General features: G+C 46.1%; 1 protein-coding gene across 1 annotated transcript in view; it reads right to left on the minus strand.

Annotated features, from left to right (window-relative positions):
- Positions 1 to 400: 400 nt before the first annotated feature.
- The window catches only part of LARS2 (leucyl-tRNA synthetase 2, mitochondrial), a 267,199-nt gene continuing 243,385 nt past the window's right edge, over positions 401 to 24,214 (minus strand). The window contains 3 exon segments of the mRNA XM_029589600.1: positions 401 to 6,175; positions 11,685 to 11,812; positions 13,979 to 14,090. Of these exon segments, the coding sequence (XP_029445460.1) occupies positions 5,999 to 6,175; positions 11,685 to 11,812; positions 13,979 to 14,090 (417 nt within the window). The 3' untranslated portion in view covers positions 401 to 5,998.

Below are 24,214 nucleotides of genomic sequence, written 5' to 3' on the forward strand. Positions count from 1 at the left end.
TTTTCTTCAAAAGGGGACAGCTTATACTGTGCAGACATTAGGTCTTCACACTGACTTCTTCCCCCGATTTATGAGAAAGCGAAGTTGCTTACCTGTAACAGGTGTCCTCTTAGGACAGCAGGATATTAGTCCTCACAGGTGGGTGACATCATCAGATGGAGCCCGGCTTTAGAAACTTTGACTGGCACACTGAGCATGCCCAACATGTCACTATCCATGCCTCCATATGGGGTCTTCTCTTCAGTCTCATAAGTAGATTATGAAAAAAATAAAAACAACAAACTAAGGGAACCCAACTCCGTGGGGTGGCAGGTGGGTTTCCTGAGGACTAATATCCTGCTGTCCTAGGAGAACACCTGTTACAGGTAAGCAACTTTGCTTTCTCCTAGGAAAAGCAGGATGGTAGTTCTTACATGTGGGTGAATCCCTAGCTACAGACTGGACCTGAAAAACAATGGGACCAACAGACACCAAATCAGGTGCCAATGGGCACAACAACAGAGGTGCTGTTGGTAACAGCGGGGACAGTCTGAACTCAAACCAGGGGCCTTAGGCAGGAAGAGTTGGATTCACAGCTGAAAGAGGTTCCTTAGGACAGACTGGCTGAATCTGCTATCCTAGCAGCCATCCCTGTCCAGACAATAACGAGCTGCGAAGGTGTGGAGAGAACTCCATTTGCAATCTTGCAGATCTCCCCTATTGGAACTGCACGCAGGTGAGCCACAGAAGTCACCATGGCTCTAACAGAATGAGCCGTGTTATGGCTCTCCAGCTGCAGTCCTGCCTGGACATAGCAGAAGAAATACAGTCCGCTAGCCAGGTGGAGAGAGTCTGCTTAGCAACAGCCACTCTCAACCTATTAGAGTCAAAAGAGACCAAGAGCTGGGTGGACCTGCCATCCAGTTCAGGTAGAAGGCTAAGGCCCTCTTACAATCGAGTGTGTGTGTAGCGCCCAATCCCTTTGTTTGGAATGAGGTCTAGAGAAGAAAGTAGGCAAGACGATGGATTGATTAAGATGGAAATCCGTCACCACCTTTGGCAGGAACTTAGTGTGCGTGTGCAGAACCACCCTGTCATGGAAGAATCTTGTGAAGGGCGGATAAGTCACCAAGGCATGCAGTTCACTGACCCTGCGTGCCGATGTGATCGCTACCAAGAATATGACCTTCCAGGTCAAATACTTGAGAGTAGAGGAGTGCAGTGGTTCAAACGGTGGTTTCATCAGCTGGGTCAACACCACGTTAAGGTCCCAAGAAACTGCGGGGAGCCTCAGAGGAGGCCTTAGCTGAAATAACTCATGCATGAATCGCCCTATTATGGGCTGAACCGAGATAGGTGAGCTGTCCACTTCCTGGTGGGAAGCGCCTATAGCACTCAGATGTACCTGGTTTTAAGCCCAGCCTCTGAGAGGTGCAGCAGGTAAGCCAGGAGTTGGCGGGCAGGGCAGAAGAAAGGGTCAAGACCCTTCTACTCAGACCAGACGGTAAACCTCCTCCAATTTGAAGCATAAGACTTCCTGGTGGAAGGCTTTCTTGAAGCCACCAGGACTTGAGACACTTCCTCTGAGAGGTCATGAGGCTGCAAGATCAACCGCTCAACATCCAAGCCGTGAGGGACAGGGCCCGGAGGTTGAGGTGGTGCAGCCTGCCCTGATCCAGTGTGAAGAGGTCTGGAGCAGTCCCCAGACGGATTGGGACCCTGCCATGAGAGATCCCGCAGGAGCAGGAACCAAACCTGTCTTGGACAGTGGGGGGCTATGAGGATCATAGTCCCTCTGTCCTGGCAAAGCTTCAAGAGGTCCTTCGATACCAACGGAAGTGGAGGATACACGACAGGAGGCCTGTCCCCCAGTGAAGGGTAAAAACATCTGTGGCTGGCTGGCCATCCGACCTGGACAAGAAGCAATACTGAAGAACTTTCCTGTTGCAGGGGGAAGCAAACAGATCCATGTCCGGGGTTCCCCAGAGACGGAAAATCTGATCTGGCCATCTCCTGCTTCAGTGACTACTCGTGGGGTCTGAAAGTTCGACTCAACTTGTCTGCCAGGGCGTTCTCTGTACTGGCCAAGTACACGGCCTGGAGCAACATTCACCAAGCTAGCGCACAGGCCTAGATTTGCACCATCTCCTGACAGAGAAGGAAGAATCTGGTGCCCCACTGCTTGTTGATATACCACATGGATACCTGATAGTCAGTCTGGATGAGGACCACCTTGTTGGCTAGCTGATCCTGGAAGGCTCACAGAGCATACTGGATCACCCACAGCTCCAAGAAACTTATCTGATATAGAGCTTCTCGGGTGGTCAGCGACCCTGGGTGTGAAGGCCTTCCACATGGGCCCTCCAACCCAGGTGGGAATCATCTGTATTCAGCACAATCTGGGTGGGAGGAGCCTGAAAAGGTATGCCCTGTTCCAGACTGGAAGGAGTCCTCCACCAAGAAAGGGAAGCCTTGAGGGGGAAACCTGGATTCGGACTTTGAGGCCTTGGGTGGCCTGGCGCCACTGGGATCGCAGGGACCACTAGGCCTGGTCCATATGCAAACGGGTGAAAGGAGTGACATGGACAGTCGCAGCCATGTGCCCCAGAAGCTGCAGCATATGCCGCACAGACACCAGCCGGCATTGCTGGACTTCCTCTGCCAGGGACATCAACATGCATGCCTTGTAGTGGGGCAAAAAGGCCTTCGCCTGCGTCGCGTCTAACACGACTCCTATGAAATCCAGCCATGATGACGAATGGAGATGAACTTTGGGTAATTGATCAGGAACCTGATGGACTCCAGAACTCGAATGGTCCAGTATAGCTGACTGCAAAGCTCCTGCCTGATATGGAAAAACCTGGATCCCCTGCTGGCGTAGATATGCTCTGACCATGGCCAGACACTTTGTGAACCCATGGCGTGGAGGCCAGGCCAAATGGGAGCACGCAGTACTGAAAATGCTGATTACCCATCATAAAATGGAGATACCTCCTGTGACTTGGGAGGATCTCAATGTCGGTGTAGGCGTCTTTCAGGTTGAGGGAGCAAACCCAGCTCCCTCTTTGTAAGAGGAAGATCAAATTGCTCAAGGATACCATCTTGAACTTTTCTCTTTTCAGAAATCTGTTCAAGGCTCACAGATCAAGGATGGTACAGAAGCCTCCTGATCCTTTTGGAATCAAGAAATAGCGAGAGTAAAACCCCATCCATGCTGCTCCTGAAGAACAGGCTCCACTGCCCTATTCATTAGAAGGGCAGAGAGCTCCACTAGGATTGGTTCCGGATAAGAGATGGTACCTCACAGTGGACGGGGACAAATCTGGTGGAATATCCATAAAATTCAGCCCATACCTGTGATGGATTATTGACAGGACCCATCAATCCGAAGAAATGGATTGCCAATGGTCCGCAAAGAACCGGAGACAGCCCCCAACCGGTGGGTCCTCCAGCCCTGGGCACTGGTAGAGACCATTGGCTTATGCTCCCTTGTAGCCTGTCAAAACCCCATAGCAGCGCTAGCCTGGGGCGCTGGCTGAGGCTTAAGGCCCCACTGCTGCCGGGCTCTGCTCCTGGAGCTTGCTGCTGTAGAAAGGCCTCCTCGGCCCTGGTCAGGAAGACATCTTAGAAGAGGACAGGGAGGCAGAGATGCTGGCTGACAAATGCTGGAGGGTCTCATGGTGATCCTTCAGCTGCACAACTGCATCCTTCATTTTGTCACCAAAAAGATTACCCCGGTGCAAGACAAATCTGCTAGCCACTCCTGAACTTCAGGATGAAGGTCCGAGGCATAAAGCAAAGTGAGATGCCTCGCCGAAATACTGGCAGCCACAATGTCGTAGGTAGTACACACATCATGCTTCCCACATTTGAGGCCCTGCTGAACAATGGACATAACGGCCTTCTGGGGCCTCTGGGCCAGGCCATCCTCAACATCCTGGACTTGCTTCCAGAGGTTATGAGTATATTGGGTCATGCACAAAAGGTAGGAGACAATACGGACCATCAACATGGTGACTTGAAACTCTCCTACCCATAGCATTCCACGCCCTATGCTCCTTGCCAGGGGGAGCAGAGGCATGAGTCTTTTACCTCTTCACCTTCTTCAATGCAGATTCCACCACCAAAGACTGGTGGGGGAGCTGACACTTCTCAAAGCCCACGGCCTGCTACATCAGGTACATCCCATTGGCATTCCGGTTCACCAGGGCAACAGAGAGGGGGTATTCCCAGAGCCAAAGAAGCAGCTCTTGGAAGATCTCATGAACGGGGACTGCCACTATCTCCTTCAGGGCGTCCATAAACTGGAGGATCTCCAGCATCTTATGGCAGGCATCTTCTTCGGTCATAAGCTGGAAAGGCATGGCCTCAGCCATAGCCTGGATGAACCCCGCGAAGGTTAAGTCCTCTGGTGGGGATCGACACCACTCCTCTGAGGGAGATGGATCGGAAGGAAGACCATTAGAATCCACTGACGACGCATCGGAGGTATCACCTCCCCAGGGGTCATAAGGGGTCTCTGGCTCACTAAGACCATCCGAGGAGGAAGGCCGGGTATAGCTGTGCGCATCCCGGGGCAGAGGCGTCGGAGGATCCGTGTGTAGTGGTGGTGGACCTGAGGGTCCAGGCACCAGACCAGGCAGTGCAAGCGGGCTCTCATCCCGAAAGAATCCCCAATGAAGACTAGCTCAGACGCCCCACACTTAGGTGCCCAATAGGTCACTGAGGGATCACAGGGCACTCGCAACAACTGCTTCGGGAGGACACAGAGTCAGTCCAACAATGGATCTAACCTGGGAACTACTGGCGCTGGCATTGGCGCAGGCACCGGCTCCCTGTTGTGCAAAGCGTGTTCCACTGCCAGGCACACCCAATGCTCCAATGCTGCCTTAAAGTCTCTGATGAAAGGGCAGGCTGAGAGGGGAGATGTGAGGCCAGATCCTCCTTGGGACGCCGAGGAGGGTCTGCACCCGACATCAGAATTGGTGTGGATGCCTCAGGCCACCAGACTCGAGGGAGGATGGCGTCTCCTCTCGTTGGGGCTGCTTCGGGGCCAAGGCGCCAAGTGCCTTGGCTAGCCCAAGTCCGGCACTATGAAAGGATGGAGACCGATGCCAGTGGTCTGAGACTTCCCATGGTGCTTGGCCTGGTCTTTCCCCAGCACAGAGGACGACGATCCAGAAGTCTGCGACTTGTAGGAGATCGACATGGGCCGATCCCGTGCCCTTCTCACCCAAAGGGATCAAAGATGAATGGTTCTCCACGGTCCTTAGGAGTGGATGGCGTTGATGCTGGAGTGGAAGGATTGGACTTACCCGATCTAAAGACTTTCTCCATCTTGACCAGCCTGGCACGACAACCTTTTGGGGTCATTTGAGCACACAGGTTGCAGCCTTGAACATTGTGTGATGCCCCCAGGCACATGATGCACACTTCATGTGGATCCGTTAAGGACATAGTCTGGGGGCACTGGGGGCACCGACGGAAACCCGATGCCACCATGAGATGCAGAGAGCCCGCAAAGGCTCAAAGGCCAGCGGACACCGAGAGAAAAAAACTCACTGACCAACGAGAAAACAACCTGGGAACTGGAGAGAGACCCAGTGCAGGAAGAAAGAAGCGAAAAAACCCCCCCACTTCATGGAACGTTTCCCGCAAAAAAGAGCATGAGCTCCACCACCACAAGATGACAGGTCCACAGAAAAGAAGAGACTGAAGAGAGACCCTGCGTGGACAGTGGCATGCTGGGCACACTTTGACAGAAGTTTTCCATGTCGGGCTCCATCTGATGATGTCACCCACTTGTGAGGACTACCATCCTGCTTGTCCTGGAAAATGAATCTTGTATGTGGCCGGTCATTACTTGTCATGATTTACCAATAAAATTATTTTTCCTACAATACAGTTTTTTGTTGTATTATTTCAATGAATATTAACTGGTGGAAGAATGCTTCCTTTGGAAGTAGAAGTCACCTAGTAGTCAGAAAAGAATGGCTTGGGGTGCATTACTCAGAGCTCTTCACTCCAGAAGGAAATTGATGAGGGCTGTCCGAGGGGAGAGGAAAGCCTTTTTGATCGTCTGTCCCTGCAGATGTCTGCTTCCTAATTCACTTTGAAGAACAAGTTTATGCACTTCCTCAGCATCCTGGGCCAACTGCTGGGGCACACCCACCGTGCCACAGGGTTTGTTATTTATCTGCAAAAATTGGAAGGAAAAAATGACTAGTTATTAACACGTGTATACAGCATCATCTAATACAACTTTCTCTCTCTATAGACAAAGACTCCAAATTCCTGTTGTGGTTGAGGATTAGATTCTGCATGCAGAGCTAGACAATTTTGCTGCAAATCTGCATAAATATTAATAGTTTGTATATTAAATAATATAAATCTTATTTTGGTTTTGGGTCATTGATGCAAGAGAGGGAGGGGTTGATTGGGAATGGGGGAAGGAAGAACGGGTTTGGGAAGGAAGGGGGAAGAACAAGTTAAGGAAAGAGGGAAGAGGAGGATCCTAGACTTGTAGAAAAGGGGTTTGGCAGGAGTGGGGAGGAGGAAGATCTTGGATCAGGAGCTAGATGGTAAAGGAAGGATCCAGGACAGTAGAAGAGAAGCATGTAGGAAGACAATCCAGATTCAGAAGGTGGGTAGAGGGACAAATACAATTTGGGATCAGGGGCTAGAGGTTAACAAAAAGAAGGGGGCTCCAGAATCAGGGTTAAGGGTAATGGAGGGAGAGAGAGAGAGAGAGAGGATCCAGAAAGAAGAATGTGGAGTGGAGACTGGAAAGGAGGACAATCTGAAATCAGGAGGGGGGAGAGGGAGGATTTGTGATTAGAGGTGAAGGAGGATTTGAGATCGGGGGGGGAAGGGGGGGAATGGCAAAAGAAGGAAGATTTAGGATTGAGGGGAGGGAAGATCCAAGATTTCTTTTTGGGGGGTGGGGAGAAGGTGGGAGGGGAGAAGCATTCTGGATTGGGGGTGGGGAGGGAAGGAGTCTGGATTGGGGGCAATAGTGGGGATATCCTCCTGCTGTCGTGTCATATCCACAACAGAAATACTCCCTTAGCTCCAGCCCTCTCCTCAATGCTCCATTCTATCACTCTCCCCAATCCCTAATTCCATCTTGTCCTTCCTCTCTCTATTCCTTCCCTCATACATACATACACTGGCATCAACCCTTTTGTTCCCTACTCCCCCTGCAGATCCCTCCTCTCATTTTCCACCCCTCAACAGATCTCCATTCTCACTCACCCCCAATCCTGGTCCTTCAAGGCAACTCTCCCGTCATCTGTACACATCAATGAATTACCCCTTCAACTTTATCCATATCTCCCCTTCCTTCCTCATGTTCCCAACTGAATACATGCTCTGTTTCTAACAAACTTACCTACTTTCATGGCCCCTTTTCACTTTCATTCCTTTCAACTTCTCACTCTAAGAGTTGGCTTTTCTCAGAGAACGCTCCTTCAACTGCTGCTTTTTGTTCTGGAGTGTTATCTTTTCACCCACACACCTCACTTACAGGCCGATGCAATATCATACGCTGGCTGCAGCGCATGGCTCAACCCAGCACTGGATGCGTGTCCATAACCCCCGATGCAAAACGGGGATTAGCATGTCCAAACCGTGTGTCCAATCGCTTGCATAGGTAATAGCACTCATCACATGTAAATGCATGTTGATGAAGCTATTATCTATTCCTCCGATGCAAAAAAAAAAAAAAATGTGTGCCAGACACGCACATTTTTAATTGCCAAAATTAACACCTGCCCTAAGCAGGCGTTAATTCTGGAAGAACCTAAAAAGTGTACAGAAAAGCAGAAAATACTGCTTTTCTATACTTCCTCCGACTTAATATCATGGTGATATTAAGTTGGAGCAACTAAAAAATTAGAATGTGTGTCCCCCCCCCCCAAAAAAAGGGTGCTGGTGGTCAGGTTAAGAAAAGGGATGCTCAATTAACGAGCCTTCTTTTTACCGTGGCACCCAATTTAAATATTAAATTGAGTGTCCGGGAGAGGTGGATTGCCGCGCGTTAAGAGAGTGGATGCTCAATCATGAGCGCCCATTAAACGCGCAATGATACTGCACCTGCCCGTTAGTAGGTTGTGGTGGAATGGTTAGCTGTTATTGTCCTCCTACTGCAAGTTTTAATCTATTCTTCCTCCTCAACCTTTTTTTCTTCATTTCATGCTTACCTCATTCGAGCATGAAAGGAAGAACAAAGCAGATGAGTAGCCTAGAGGTTAAAGCAGCGGGATATGAACCAGTGTTCAAATCCTGCTACCTCTCTTTGTGACCTTGGTCTAGTCACTTCAGCCTCTGTTGCCTCAGGTACAAACTTAGACCTAGATTTATGATTTTGCTATAAATATAGTGCCTGTGATAAAAAGAGAGAGAGAGAGAGAGACTCTTTATAAGGCTCTCGATATAAGTAAACCCTTTATACCACTGGGGCAACTAGTAATTCGGGGTGAGGTTTTCATGGTGGCCTAGGTTTTGGGGGGCACTTTTACAAGCACAGTCAGAGGCATGAACAGCACAGTAGGCCATCAGTGAGGATTTGATGTGATTTGGAATGAGGAAAGTTACACAAAGATGAGATTTGTACAATGTACTCTCGGCCTAGCTTGATAGCAGCTAGGTAGAGTGCATCAAACTAGGACGAGAGTACATTGTACAAATCTCATCTTTGTGTACCTTTCATCACTCCAAATCACATCAAATCTTCACTGATTTCTACTGTGCTGTTTGAACCTCTGACTGTGCACCTGCCCCCTGAGTTACTAGTTGCCCCTCTTACAGTGGTATAAAAAGTTGACTAATATGTGTGCCTCCCCAGAGGAGCTCTGTCTCTCCCCACCCCACTCCCCCTCTCCCCCCTCCTACCCAAAACGGGATTTGCGATTTTTAGTGCAAATCTCGTTTTGGGAATATTGTACAGCATAACACCAGAAAAAAAAGTGTAATTTCCGGTGTTAAAACCCATGATAATATGAGTTATGCTATCACACGCAATGCTAAGCAACTCTCATTTTAATTTACTCCGCCCAAACTCCTCCCATTTGGGAAAAATTGTAAGTTTTGCATGCGCATCTCGCGATGCGTTATCGCGGGGCGTTAGGGCCCTAATGCCCACAATAAGGCCCTAACGCAATTTGAAAAATGACCCTGTTATATTGTAAGCCCTCTGGGAATAGGGAAATACCTACCGTACCTTAATGTAATCAGCTTTGAAGTGTTGAAAAGCGGAATATAAATCAAATAAATAAACCTCCCTATTCACCCCAATTACCTCTCCTCCTCCATCAGCAACTTCCTTCCTTCTTTCATGCAGATGATCCCTCTCAGTCTTGTGCCTGAAAGCTCCTTGCCTTGACCTTCAGCTATGCTCTAATGCAATGGGTCCCTAAACTTTTTAAATGAAGAGCCACATGGTACATTTCAAATTACCAAGAGGCAAGAGGTCTGGGGGTAGAGGGAGAGGGTTGTCCCTTGGAGCCTGGCACTTTCAGTGTGGAAGAGGGGAGGCAGGCGGCAGAGGATGGCAGATAGAATGTCAGTAAAAATATTCCTAGGAAGTTGGCAATCCTGCCACACCCTGGAAACCCTATTCCTCTTCCCCTCTTTTTAACTATCTGCATCTATTCTCTGGGAGTGAGCGTGTGTTGGCGGGATGGTGAATGGCAGGAAGATGCATTTGTGGCACATACTCTCCCACTCACACCCTCCAATACACTTTTTTTCTTCTCCCCTCCTCTCACTCCTTTTCTCTTCTCACACCCCTTCTTTCCTTTTTACTCACATTCCCTCTCCCTCTCCTTCCTTTCACTCACACTCCCTCCCTCCCCCCTCCACTCCTCTCATCCCTTTTCTCTTCACACTCCCGCCCCCCCCTTTCATCCAGTTTCTACTCTTCTCATTCAAACTCACTCCCCTTTCTTACCCCTTCTCCATCTTCATAGTTCCTCCCTCCTTCCCCCACTCACACCCTCCAATACACTTGGTTTCTTCTTCCCTCCCCTTTCTCACTTCCTATATCCACTCTTCTTATTCAATCTCCCTCCCTTCTCTCATTCAATCTCTCCCTTGCCTTTCACTCCTTTCCCCTCCTCACTCACATTCTGTTCCTCTCCTCTTGCCCCCTATTAATTCCTCATACTTCTTTCCCCTCCCTCACACTTACCTCTCCGCTCACCTCACAGCACTTCTATTCTGCTCTTGGGGGTTGGGGACCCTACCAACCCTTCCTCGCTCCACCACCATACAACACTTGCAGTTTCACTGGCAGAGGTTGAGAACCCTGCCAGCATTTTCTGCTTTTGTTGTCACTGTGCATGGTAAAAAAAAAAAAAAATGGCTGCAAGCGAGGGAAACATAGCTCTAGGGATTGGATTTGGCCCGTGGGCTGTAGTTTGGGGGACCCTGGCTCAACTGTCCTGACTCACTAGCATGGCCACTGCCTTATTCTCATCCAATTGCTCTCTCAGGCTTCTCCACTTCTTATGACTTTCATTCTTGACTACCAACACCTTTGGAAATCTCAAGGCTATTGACTCTTGGATCCTCTGCAAACTGTCTCATCTCTGTTCCATAACCTTGCCAGAGTTTGCTGATGATGCAGTTTCTTCTCACAACACTATACCTTCCCTCTGCTTTGGACACTGTTTCCCCAGCCTTCCTCTATCCTGTAAGAGGTACTAAACCCCCAACTTCAGCTCAACTCCACAGTTTTTTGCCTGCTCTGCTGGTGTGTATCTGGTTAAAATCCTGTTCCCATGCCGACTTCTTACACTCAGATTCACGCTCACTCCTCACCTCCTGTTAATGCACTTGCCGACCAAGCCTCCTAGGTTCATTTGACAAATACTTTTGCTCTAATCTCCATGTCTTCACTGTATGTGTCTCCCTCCATCTCTCATCCCCTCCTTCACTTTCTGTCCAGGGTATGGCCGATTTCTTCCATGTCAGGGTTTACTCAAGGTTAATTCTGAGTTCTCCATCAGGCTTCACACTTTAGCTCCCCCACTTCAATTCCCCTTCTCTTTCCCTCAGCAACTGCCACCTTTTCTTGCTTTTGTGAAATCACTGAAGAGGAAACTGATTTTCTTCTCTCCACCTCCAGACTCATCCAATTTCCCATGCCACACTACCATAAGTATCAAAACCAAGCATATCACTGAAACCTCATTGTTCAACTGTATCCCAGCAGAAGCGACAGGGTTTGCAGTGCTTGGGCTATATGTAAGGGAGCAACTAAATAACCCCTAGACAGAACCTGAAAAGTGTAAGTTATACAGGGCAGGAAGTACAGTACATCAGGATGTCTCAAGTGTCATCCAGTGACCAGTGAGTAGAATTTTCTTTGAACATTTCTATAAGCAGAGAACAGGCCCCTATCCTTGTGATAAAACATGGCTCCTGGTTACCAGTTTGACATGGGTTTAGAACTCCATATCATAATAGAAGGTAAAATATCATCCATATGTTTACAATTAGATTCTATTCCAGCTTGGTTTGTCCTTGCCATAAGAAAGGAGAAACACTCTACAAAATGAGCAAACAGATCTCAGAGCTTGAGGCATTTTACTCAGTCATGTGCTGAGCCTTGGAACGGACACACCACATTGAGGAATGAAACATTTGATCTTAGTCATACTAGTGTATGAGCTTTAGCCCAACAAAATGATGAAAACTCTTACCAGAACCGATACCTCCACAATGTCTGGCTGCTGGAGATACTCTGGGTCCAGGCTGGGCCAGGATTGAAGCAGCACATCAGCATCCCACTTATAATGGGTACACAGTTTATTTGGCACATGTTCCATGCCTGTGTTGCAAAATAAATTGTAAATGTGTCAAATAAATACTGTAACTACATTAAGAGAGGATAAAAAAAAGGTCCAGTGTTTGTTAAATTCAGACTGCAGCCCTGGGAGGAATTAATTTTGTCTTGTTTAAGCAAGGAGTAAGTTACAATCAGGGACACAGATGCTACAATAGTAAAGTGGAAATATGAATGTGCCTGAATTCTAGAAAAGCTAAAACAATTTTTTATTTTTATTTTTTTTAACTTTGTATTTATTTATTGACAAAGTTGAAATACAAGCAAGGCCAGAATCTCATACAAACGTCTCCATCAAGTATAAACAAAGAGTAACATCACCAGATTGCTCTCCACTAATTACATGGAATGATAAAATTTCCAGTAGGGGTCCCAGATTCTATTATGCAACAATTCTTTATCTTGAAACATATATGTTAATTTCTCAAGTAAGGCGACTTCATGGACCTGGGTCCTCCACTGTTCCAACATAGGCACCGATTTCCATTTCAAAGCACTTGAAAGATGCGCCACATGTAGCAGGAAACAGGTTATTTTTCAATTGGATCCAGATAATAGTAATTGTAATAGTAAAGAATAGGGCTGCTATTAATATGAAGCAATTGGCAATTGGCTGAAGCCTCAGTACCACAAGAAGTCCTGCAGGCCCATTGCACAGACCTAGAGCTCAAGGAGATATAACCTTCCCCAGCTTCTGATTAAGGTCCTAGACCCAGTTATGGCTTTCAGAGGGGCAGTAGAAAAGGCAGCCTGAGAAAGAATCAGTATGGGGATCATAGGTCCTGCCATGGTCCTACACTCTCCTCCCAAGTAGATTTCTGATTACAAAGGAACTCACGTAGACTCAGGGCCATTTGGGGACCAGTGAGCATGCACTAGATCACAGGTGTGTTGATGATTCTCCGTTTCTTCTGCTGCCACTCTCTCTACTGGGTCCAGGAATGGCCAATTGAGATGAGAGAGTCGATGTGTGAAAGAGTAAAACTGGAGGCTCAACAGCTGGAGAATTTTTTTTTTTTTTTTTTTTTTTAATACCAGGGGGACGAGGGGGGGGGGGGAATGGGGTAGAGAGGCTAAAGAGATGGAGATGTTCGGGGTAGGGGCTTAAAGACTGAAAATGGTGGTTGGTTGTAGGTTAAAAGGCTTAGAATGGGAGCAGGAAGAGGGAATGTTGGGGGAGTGATATTATGAGTTAATGCCGCTTGTGATCGTGGCTCCCCCTATTTCCTATATTGTCTAGCATTGTTAACACATATTGGGGGCCATCAGTGTGTGCTTATTTCTTGTTTGTTGCATTAACCAATAAAAATTGTTAGTCCAAAAAAAAAAAAAAGGCTGGAGATATTGGGGGGGGGGGGGAGGCTCAAGATTAGAGATGGGGCAGAGAAGCTGGCTCAGAGATTGAAGGTTGGGAAGGGAAGGCTTAGGGATTGGAGACTGGAGGGCTAAAGGACTGGTGGTCAAGGACAGGAAAGGGAACTCAAAGACTGGAAAATAGGGGTAGGAGAAACTCAAGGACTTGAGATCTGGGGAAGGGGGAGGATCAAGGGTTGGGATGTGAGCTCAAGGACTGGAGATCAAGGGGTAGGGGTGGGGGTGGAAATAGGGTAAGAGGAAGAAAACATGGAATGGAAGGCAGTGGTGAAGAGGTGGAGAGATATGGAATTGGGGGGCAGGGGGGAAGGAGGAGGAGAATAGAGGACAAGGATCTAGTATAGGGGCCCCACTTCTACTTTGGATCCCAGCATGTCTAGAGAGACAACAGGTACACAGTAAATTCAAAAGCACAGGAATCACAAATTCTCCACAGATCAAAAAGGTCTAATAGGAGATCTAATAAGACTAGAATTGCATGGCAATTTTAAAAGAATACATTTTATGACTCCATGACCTGCATGTGTGCATTATAGTTGCTCCAGGGTGGGTGAGTGCTGTTTATGGATAAGGAGTGCATGGGTGGTGGTGGTGATGTATGCGTTAGGGAAAATGTATGTGGGAGGGTGGTGTGGGTTTGCATGTGGGTTTGGGGTATGCATATGTGCACCGTTATCAGGAGATTCACTATAATCACAAAAAACATTCCCAACTCCAGACAGGGTAAATGCTCTGGAAGCTATTTCTTCTCTTAAAAAGCATGTTTGTGCAAGGTACCTTTCCACAGCTCGGATGCTAAGTGTGGGGCCATAGGTGCAATCATGATGCAGAGGGCAGCCAAGGCATCTTCAAATTCGGCACTGTGCAGAATGAGACGCCGAGGGGCTTGCTATAAAACAGGAGAGAAATAAGAACCAATGAATGACAGATATTAAAAATACATTAAAAAAAAAATAGAGCTGAGATTGAGAGCAACTGACTGGACACTGCACTCTACAGCCCTACAGCAACGCAGTGCTCCCAACAGAGGCAAGACAAACTGTTTTTGCCCATATACAGATTTCTGCTTACAGATTGTTAATTTAGGCCAAAAGTAAAATATACAAACAAATAAATCTAGTTAGTTCTTCATCAACAGAATACGGTAACGCAGTGCTCTAGTAATTATTATATTTATTCTTTTATTTTATCTATTTTAATTTGTCATATTTTATTGTGATTTTGCTTTCATTGTGTTATTTAGAAAATGATGTTACTGAGGGCAGTTTTATAAAAATGGGTAAAACAGATAACTTATCTGGCTAAAGTTCGCAGGATAAGTTATCAGGGATATTCAGCAGCATAAATATACTGTCAAATATCCCCAAATAAAGTTATCTGGCTAACTTCAGTTGGCTAACTTAAAATCTAACTGGCTATCTTTGAATATCTGGCTAAAGGTACTGAATTCAAACAATATTGCTGCATGAGCGCTGACACATTAAAAAACAAAAAAAACCAAAACAAAACAAAAGTTGAGACCAACAGCTTCCGCCCCCCTCCGAGTAGATTTCAAAATTAGGCCAGTTAGGTTCATGCCTCCCCAACCCCAAACTCTTCGAAATGATGTACGGTAAACAATTGTAGAGCTGAATGGCCCAAGGAGGTGGGACAGCCCCCCCCTTGGTGTTTCAAATGTTCTAACTTGTTAGGGGGGTGCTCCCTTCATGCCCCCTCCCCCATCCCATCTCTACCTCCTTGGCTGGAATCCCCAAATGGCAAAGGCTGCTGGGCCTGCAGTATAAGCACACCACATCTGGCGGTGTCAGTCGTCATTACTCCTACAGCAAAGCCAGTATCTTACGCTACCATTGCTGCTCTCAAGGAAATGACTAGTGCTGCTGACGGAGGTACACTTGTACCACAGCCCTGGCAACCTTTGCCATTTGAGGGTGCCAGCCAAGGAAGTGGGGGCGGGGGAGGGGGGGAACACACCATACCAAGTTAGAATATTTGAATTCCAGAAGGTGGGGGACTGTTCCGTCTCCTTGGGACTTTTGGGCTGACATCTTTTTGCAACATTTCAGGGAACTTGGGAAAGGTTGTGGGCATGGACCCACCTGTCCGATTTTGAAATCTGCTTGGGGGGGGGGGGGGGGTGTCATGGCTGCTGGCCCAGGCTTTCGGTTATTTATCTTTTTATGCGGCTATATTCTTAACTATAACTATAACTTTAACGTTGCTTCAAATAAGTTTCCTGGCTAACTAATTCCTGCCCCAGAACGCTACTGAAACCACCCCTTACTTATTCGTCTAAATATGAATACGCTTAAATGTTGATTGGCTTTAGTTTTCAAGATATGCTATTGGGTCAGTATATACGATCTTTGACCTGGGAATTGCAGAGGATAAGTGAGTTAAGAAGGGAAAGGATCTCTAATTAAACCAGAGATGATACATTTAACCGTGCATTATGTGGCAAGGGAAAAACAGTGTGGAAAGTCTTCCAGTTAGTGGTAAATTTTCTTGGAAACAACAAGGAAGAGGACTACAAGGAGTTGGTGGAAAACCTTCCCAAGGCATACAAAAGCTTTGGCTGCAACATATCACTAGAGATACATTTTTTGCCCTCTCCATTGTTGTCCACCAAACTGCAGAGCAGTGAGCGATGAGCATGGTAAATGATTTCACTAGAACATTGCAGCAATGGAAAAACAGTATCAGGACAAATGGAGCCCATTAATGCTTGCAGATTATTGCTGGACAGTGACAAGAGATGTTCCATTTAATGAATTCAACATCTAAGCCAAGAAGAGCCAAGTACCCACTGAATAAACGGCAGGGGAAGCAGAGAGCTTCCCCTGCCGTTGAAGCTCTCTGCTTCAATGGCAGGGGAGAAAGACTGACACTTCACTTTCAATGCATATCCAGCATAACCCTCTGCTTCAACGGCAGGGGGAATGAAGAAAAGTGGATCTATATACAGACAACAAACAAGGACTGAATTACATAGTCTGGGTAAACAAGCATGGGTGTAGCTTGCTTATTGCGGCGGTTACTACCCCTAACTAATTAAGCTAGATATTTCACTTAGGTGCAGCTCCAACACTGCTGTCTACATTAATGGTGGGGGTGGAAGGGAAACAGAACCAAAAGGTTACTAAGAACCAAGAGTAACAGATAAGTATGAGAGAAAAAAAAAAGTGCGAAGCTTGCTGGGCAGACTGGATGGGCCGTTTGGTCGTCTTCTGCCATCATTTCTATGTTTCTATGTTGAACGCAATTGGCAGCAGCATTAGTAATGAAAGTCAGTACAGGATCCGTGAGCCAGTAAAAGCTCACAGGCCCTGCAGTGGCCCCAGTCCCTCCTCACACATGGCTTCCTGTTAACATGGAAACTCAAGCGAGGGCGGGACCATTGCAGGACCCAAGAGTGCATGCTAGCTCAAAGATCCCATGCTGATTTCCACTAATTCTGCTGCTGGTGATGTCTGGAGAGGACTTGTGACCCTGGCTGGAGGTTTTGTGACCCCGTTTGGGAAGCTCTGCCATACACACTACAAATGAAAACTCACACTCAGAATACCACACTAAAATTGCAGCAAAACCCTCAATATTATTTTATTTATTTATTTAGCATTTTTATATACCGACTTTCCAATAACAGAATTACTGATCAATTCGGTTTACATTCTAAACAATAACATTGACAAGTAAATGTCTTACAATGAACAGGTCGATATAACTTGGATTAGTACATATGGGGTTAATAACATAAGTAAAAGATACGGTGCCTAATGTAGGCTAAATAAACAGTTGATAGTTATAAGACTGGGTTTTGATATTAGACTGCCAAAGTTCAAGTGAGTTCTATTTCTTTCTTTTACCCACACATAAACACACACATACATATATACATATATATGTGAAGGGTATTCACCAGGCAGCTACACTGCCAGCAGTGGTTCAAAGCCCCACTCTTCAAGTTGCTGAAAGGAGTAAGCTTACATACACACACATACAGGTACAGAGAAACAGACAACTTACACCCAGACAGATACAGGGAGAAATAGATATCTATTACCCACACCGACACCGACACCCCACACCCAGACTGACAGCCAGAGAGTGAAACAGACAGCCAGACACAGTTACTCCATACCTAGACAGATAGAGGGAGTCAGTCACTCAACAGATAGAAAGGCACACCACACCCAGAAAGAAGACAGACAGATCACAAAAAGAGTGACAGACACACCACACCCAAACACAGGCAGAAAACATCACACATAGAGACATAGACCATACACACAGACCAAAGCACACTCTGACAGACAAACCCAAAGATACACATTCCACATCTTGACAGACCCTAGACCCGTAGTGAGACGCACTATACCCAGCCATACAGGCCATACATCACAATGATAAGGGCTGGAAAAATTTTCAAAAAATTTAGGTGCCAGCCAAAATTTTTTAAGAGCTGATAAGTATTCAGTTCCAGTCTGCCACAATTTTTTTTTTGCTTGTTTACTATTTTCATTAATTTTCATAATTTTCTCTGTAGTTACGTATTTTTCTCGTTTTGTTTTTTTTTACACTTTTTGGGCCAGATATTCAAAAGGCAGATAGCTGGAGAAGTAGGATTTCTCCAGCTATCTAGCGGCCGCTGACTATCTGCTCACGTTCAGTGGCCGCTAGATAGCCGGTTACGTTACTTATCTGGCTAGTTGTTAGGTGCACAACTTTGTGGGCAGGCAGAAGGCGGATCAGGGCAGTGCTACTTAGCCAGATAACTTATCCGACTAAGTAGCGATATTGATACTTATCTGGAAAAATTGCCTGTCTAAGTTTAGACCTGCTCACTAGATTGTCTAAACTTAGATGGCTATAACTTATGTGGCTAAGTTGCAATATATACGAGGACATTCAGCGGCATAGCCATGCCGCTGAATATCATTGTAACTTAGCTGGATAATTGTTATCTGGCTAAGTTATTTAGCTGGCCAGGATTTGAATATTGACCCCTTTGCCTTTAATCTCCCTTCTCCACCTCCTCATTCTCTCTGGCCTCTTTGCTCATTCCCCTCCTCTACGTCACCACTTCTTTTCCCTTGGCGGACAACAGCTGTGATTTCTCTCCCTGGATAAAGAACCCTTGGTAGCAGGAGGAACTCCTTCTAGGCTGAGGCCTGAGGGTGCTAAGTTTCCTGGGTTGTGGAACACCCCTAGTGTCTCTTCCTCATGGTCTAATTCGGCCACAGAGTAAGCCGCTTCCCACCTGGGCTCGCCACAGCAGAAGCAGCTCCTCTCCCTGGCCCCCCCCCCCCCTGAAAGAAATGCATCGATAAGCCATGGCACGCTTACAATGAAATCACTATGTTCTGGCAGCTCCCTCCTTCCTGAGCTTGCACTGACTCCAAGGCAAGGATACTTCACAGCGTAGCCATTTTTTCTTCCTTGATTGTGTAGTGGGATCCCCAGATTGCGGGTGGGCTAAATCCCAGGGACTACATAGTTCCTAGGGCTCTCTTCCTTTCCAGATCATTCACTCACTCAGACTAATTTCTTAGCCCCTGGGCCGTCGGGTTCATCCGGCAGGGAAGAGGTATAGATCTCCAGAGCCCCTGGTGCAGTGGTGGATAACACAACTCAGTCCAACTTCACACACAATGGCTGGGGTAGCAGAAGTCAAAGGCACCATTAAATGAAGTATGGAGTCCAATGGTGGTGCTCAACTGAAAAATCTTTACTTCAAATTAAAGAGGATGATCCAAGAAAATATGGCAAAAATCATTAGGAGCAAGGTAAAAATTATAACCAGGAAGGCAATGGTTTCTTTGTTCATGGTGCATTGATTAGCCATTCTCCTTCCTAACTGATCCAGTCTCCACAATCCCTTCCCCAAAGAGAGCGATATGATTGTTCTCGGTACAATCATAAACCGGGAGGAAATAAAACCTCCAAAATAAATGTCTCAAAAACTTGCTCCAACAGTTCTTTTCAAACCATCAGCAGCTTCACCCACTGGGGAAAAACAGCCAACTTCCAATGTCTACAACAAGGGGAAACTGACCTTACTGCAAAACTGGTCTCAAAATCTCCAATGACTTCTTCAAATTTATACCCCAAAATCCTAAACCTTTGCTGTTTACTGGGCACAAAGATGAAAATCAGAAATCATGCCTTTCAAGACCAGAGGTTCGCCTGTCCTTCAGGATCTGGATATCAGCGTCTCAATGGCAAAAGTCCAGCTGTACTCCAAACGTCTTCCAAAAACCTAAGCTTCTCCCAAACTCCAAGTTCAGTTCACTGTGAAGCAGCAAAGACCTCTTCTTGATCAGTCGGTCAGGGATGCAGAAAGACCTCCTCGATCAATCCTTGTGGAGGAAAGACCCTTTGCATATGCTCAGAGGGAATTATATATCCCTGAGACACATCCCACAAAAGGGAGGGGCAAAAGCAAAGGGAGGACTCAAAAAACGAAAAACCCTAGGAATGCTAGAAAAACAGAGCCAAAATATATCAGATGCTACAATTAATTGGGCAGTGAGCGTTCCCTCCTTTCAGGTCGCTCAGGCTTCCCCAGTTTGATCACCCCCTGCCACACAGCATTCTATGATATCCTGAATAGTTCAAAACACTAAATCTGACTGGGAAAGGGGAGGGCGGGGGTAGATAAGCGGCCATGGCCTGAGGTGCCACTCTCCTCCTACTTCTGGCTAGTGGAAGCAGGTAGGAATGGCAACAGGTATGGGGAGGAAAGGAAGGGTGGTAAAAATTGATTATTAGGGAAGGGAACCTGTGCTGAGGCTGGAGGAGATGGAAGAAAAGAGAAGATGATGGCTGCAGTAGAGGGCAAAGGAGGATCAGAGAAAAAGAGAGAGTGTCTTTGTGTCTATCCCCTCCACCATGACTTCCTCCTCCTATGGATGATTATTTACAGGGTTTGATGATTTCCCACTATTTCATGGGTAGGGACTTTTGTTTTCAATTTTGATTTCATTTTTTTTCCTAGGAATTTCAAAGTTATTACAAAAACAAAATCAGTGGAAAAATTACTTTTCCACTGATTTTTCTCCTGTTATATAACAAAGTCATTTTTCCACATATATTTTTTTGTAATAACATTTAAATTCCCAGGAAAAATAACTTAAAAACTGAAAATGAAGGTCCCTATTCATGGGAAACAGCCATATTTGTGGCAGGGGCCAGATTTTGCTGTCCTTGCCATTATGGGAAATCATGGATTATATCTATTTCTCACTAAAAAACTAATGCCATCAACCCCTAGAGAACACACACCACTCCCACATCCTTAGAATAAGGGACATGCAGAGGGATTGTAGAACCAAAAATAGTACATCAGTAAATGATCCAAGGAGCAAGTAGTGCTTTCTAAAAGCATAAATTAACAATCACAGGATGCTCCAAGCTGAGAATGTGTGTTAACTGCATCTGGGCTCATTACGGACTCGATCAATTTAATTTCTCTAAATGAAAGGGGATACAAGCAAAGAGAGAAAATCAGCTGGTGATGAAAATGTTGGACTTCTGCAGTACTGTTATACTTATACCACTTTGCTCAAATATAATTATAATTGCTTTCCTTTTCCATTTATTATGCTATTTTCTGAAGGAAAAGAAATATGTACGTGTGTGTGTGTGTGAGTGTAGGTGTGTACATGTGTCCCTAATAACTTTTATTTGGTGTTCTATCAAAATCAAATTTAGATTTTCAGGACATGAGGACTCCGATAGGAATGTGTGATTTTCAGATCTATATTTATGAGAGGACTATGGATGCGTGGGTCCAGAAAACAGGATCCTTTACATCTGGGTGAAATTTCTTGTAAGTAGATCTTCACTGGGATAGTCATGTTAGTCTGGTGTAGCAAAAATGACAAGAGGCAGGAGGCACCTTATAGACTGACCGATTTATTGAGATGTGAGCTTTCAAGGACAAAGTCCACTTCATCAGATGCATGATGATGATGTGGACTCTGTCCTCGAAATCTAAATTGGTTAGTCTATAAGCTATCATACCTCACTAAATGAAAAACAAATCAGATCTTATGTTCACAGTAACTGAGCAACCTAAACCTTCCCTGCGAGGAGGTGACTTTGAGAGAGTTTTGTTGCAGAAGAAGCAAAAGTGGATTTACTATTTTGGGACTGTGGAACCAAAAGGATTGAATAAGGAGATTGATTGGTCGGTTTTTCAAGACTGACATGGTGTCTTTAAGTTTTTTTTTTTTTTTAGTGATTGACATTCATTCATCATTTGACGTCATTCCCTATACTTGGTTAGTTAAATGCTATTACCTCCCTTCACTCTGAACGCGTTTGCCATCTTGAGTGTATGCATCCGGCTGATTAAATGTATGTGTGTGTGTAGTTTTTGTTTCATTTTTTTTTTAGTTTAATTTTATATAAGAAAAATGTTGATTTCATCTTTATTTTTATTTATTTTATTTATTTATTTAAAACTTTTATATACCGAGGTTCAGGTAACAAGGTTACTAATCACTTCGGTTTACATTCAACATTAAAATGACTTAATAGTGTCTTACAAAGAACAAGGAAAGAAGAACTGGGATACAACTCATTTTAAATAACAAATAACTAAAGTACAAATGAATAGGATTAAAACTTGCACGCAAAAAGCCTGGTGAGCAAGAGTTGACAGGTAATAAGTTGCTAATGAATCAAGAATTATTGAGCGGTGGGAAAACATATTTGTAGTTGATAATATAAAAAAACCCTGAATAAGGCTTTGTTCGCCAAAACATGGACCATTTTGGATTAACAGAGTTGCTTACCTGTAACAGGTATTCTCCTAGGACAGCAGGATGTTTATCCTCACAGATGGGCGACATCATCAGATGGAGACCAGCATGGAAAACTTTTGTCAGTTTCTAGAACTTTGACTGGCACATTGAGCATGCCCAGCATGCCACTATCTGCGCATTCACTCGCGTCCCCTCTTCAGTCTCGTACATAGAATTCACAAGTGAAAAAATAAAATAAAATGCAGGAGAATCCAACTCTGCGGGTGGGCAGGTTTCCTGAGGACTAACACTCTGCTGTTCTAGGAGAACACCTTTTACAGGTAAGCAACTCTGCTTTCTCCTAGGACAAGCAGGATGGTAGTCCTCACTGATGGGTGAATACCAAGCTACAGGCTGCTCCCGGTAAGGCTTATAACCAACAAGCATCGAACCAGGTGCCAATGGGCACAAAAGTTACTGCGGAGCTGCTGGTAACACAGGGAGACAGCATGTACCCAAACAATGGGCCCTAGGCTGGGAGAGTTGGGTTTTTAAGCCTGGAAGAGGTTAAGAAGGACAGATTGGCTAAAGTTACTGCCATGTCGACCATTCTTGTCCAAACAGTAGTGAGCAGCAAACGTGGGTAGGGAATTACACATTGTGGCTCTGCAGATTTCGGCAATAGGAACTGCTCATAAGTGGGCTCCCGATTCCGCCATGGCTCTCACTGAGTGAACCTTAACGCGGCCCCTAATTTGAAGGCCTGCCTGTGTATAGCAGAAGGAGATTCAATCCGCCAGCCAGTTGGACAGAGTTTGTTTGCCCACCACCACGCCCATTCTGTTTTTGTCAAAGGATATGAAGAGCTGTGGGGACTGCCTGTGGCCTGCAGTATGTTCGAGATAGAAGATAAAAGCCCTCTTACAGTCCAAAGTATTTAGAGCCCATTTGCTTTGGTGAGAATGACGTCTCGGGAAAAAGGTGGGCAGAATAATAGACTGATTATGGTGAAACTTAGGGCAGAAACTTAGGGTGAGTATGCAGGACCACCCTTTCATGAAAGAAGTTTGTGTAGGATGGATACGTCACCAATGCCTGAAGCTCACTAATTCTGTGAGCCGAAATGACCACTACAAGGAACAGAACCTTCCAGGTTAGGTACCTCAGATTGCAGGAGCACATAGGCTCGAACGGGTCATGCATGAGCCACGCTAGCACCATGTTGAGGTCCCAGGACAAACAGGACAACGCATGAGGGGCTTCATCTGAAGCAACCCTTGCAAAAGTCGCCCTACTATGGGCTGCACAGAGATGGGCGTACTACCAATACCTTGATGGTAAGTGTTGATGGCACTCAGGTGGCCCCTGACCAAGTTGGTCTTCAGGCCAGCCTCCAAGAGGTGCCACAGGTAGTCTAATAACTGTGGCATGTGGCAGGTGAATAGATCCAAGCTATGACCCCCTCACTGAATGGAGAACTTCCTCCACTTGAGCCTGTAAGACTTCCTGGTGGAAGCTACCAGTATCTGAGACACATCATCAGAGAGGTCGAGGGACTGCAGGACTAGCCTCTCAATATCCAGGCCGTCAGAGCTAATGACCTGAGATTTGGAAGGCATAGCCTTTCCCAATCCTGTGTGATCACATCGGGGGAGATCCCCAGATGGATGGGCTCTCTGTCTGACAGGTCCTGCAGGATTGGAAACCAGACCTGGCTCGGCCAGTACAGGGCCACCAGGATCATGGTCCCCTTGTCTTGCTGGAGCTTCATGAGTCTTCATTACCAGCGAAAGTGGAAGATACGCACACAGAAGACACTTGCCCCAGTAGCAGGCAAAGGAATCTGAGGTTGGCTTCCCTTCGCTCCTGTACAGGGAGCAGAAGTGGCTGACTTTGCTGTTGCAAGGGGAGGCAAAGAGATCCACATCCAGAAGATCCGGTCTGCTACAGAGGAGTCCAGTGACTACTCGTGTGTTCGGAACGCCCGACTCAGGCGGTCCACCACCACATTTTCCATCCAGCCAGGTAAATCGCTTGCAAGAGCATGCCTTGGGATAGGGCCCAGGACCATATTTGCACTGCCTCCTGACAAAGGAGGAAAGAGCCCGTGCCTTCCTGCTTGTTGATGTACCACATCGCAACTTGATTGTCTGTTTAGATCAGGACAGCTTTGTGGGACAAATGATCCCAAAATGCCCAGAGAGCGTAGCGGATCGCTTGGAGCTCCAAGAAGTTGAGGCAGCAGCGAGCTTCCTGTGTCATC

The sequence above is a fragment of the Rhinatrema bivittatum genome, chromosome 2 (assembly GCF_901001135.1).
Source record: "Rhinatrema bivittatum chromosome 2, aRhiBiv1.1, whole genome shotgun sequence".
Classification (NCBI taxonomy): Eukaryota; Metazoa; Chordata; class Amphibia; order Gymnophiona; family Rhinatrematidae; genus Rhinatrema; species Rhinatrema bivittatum.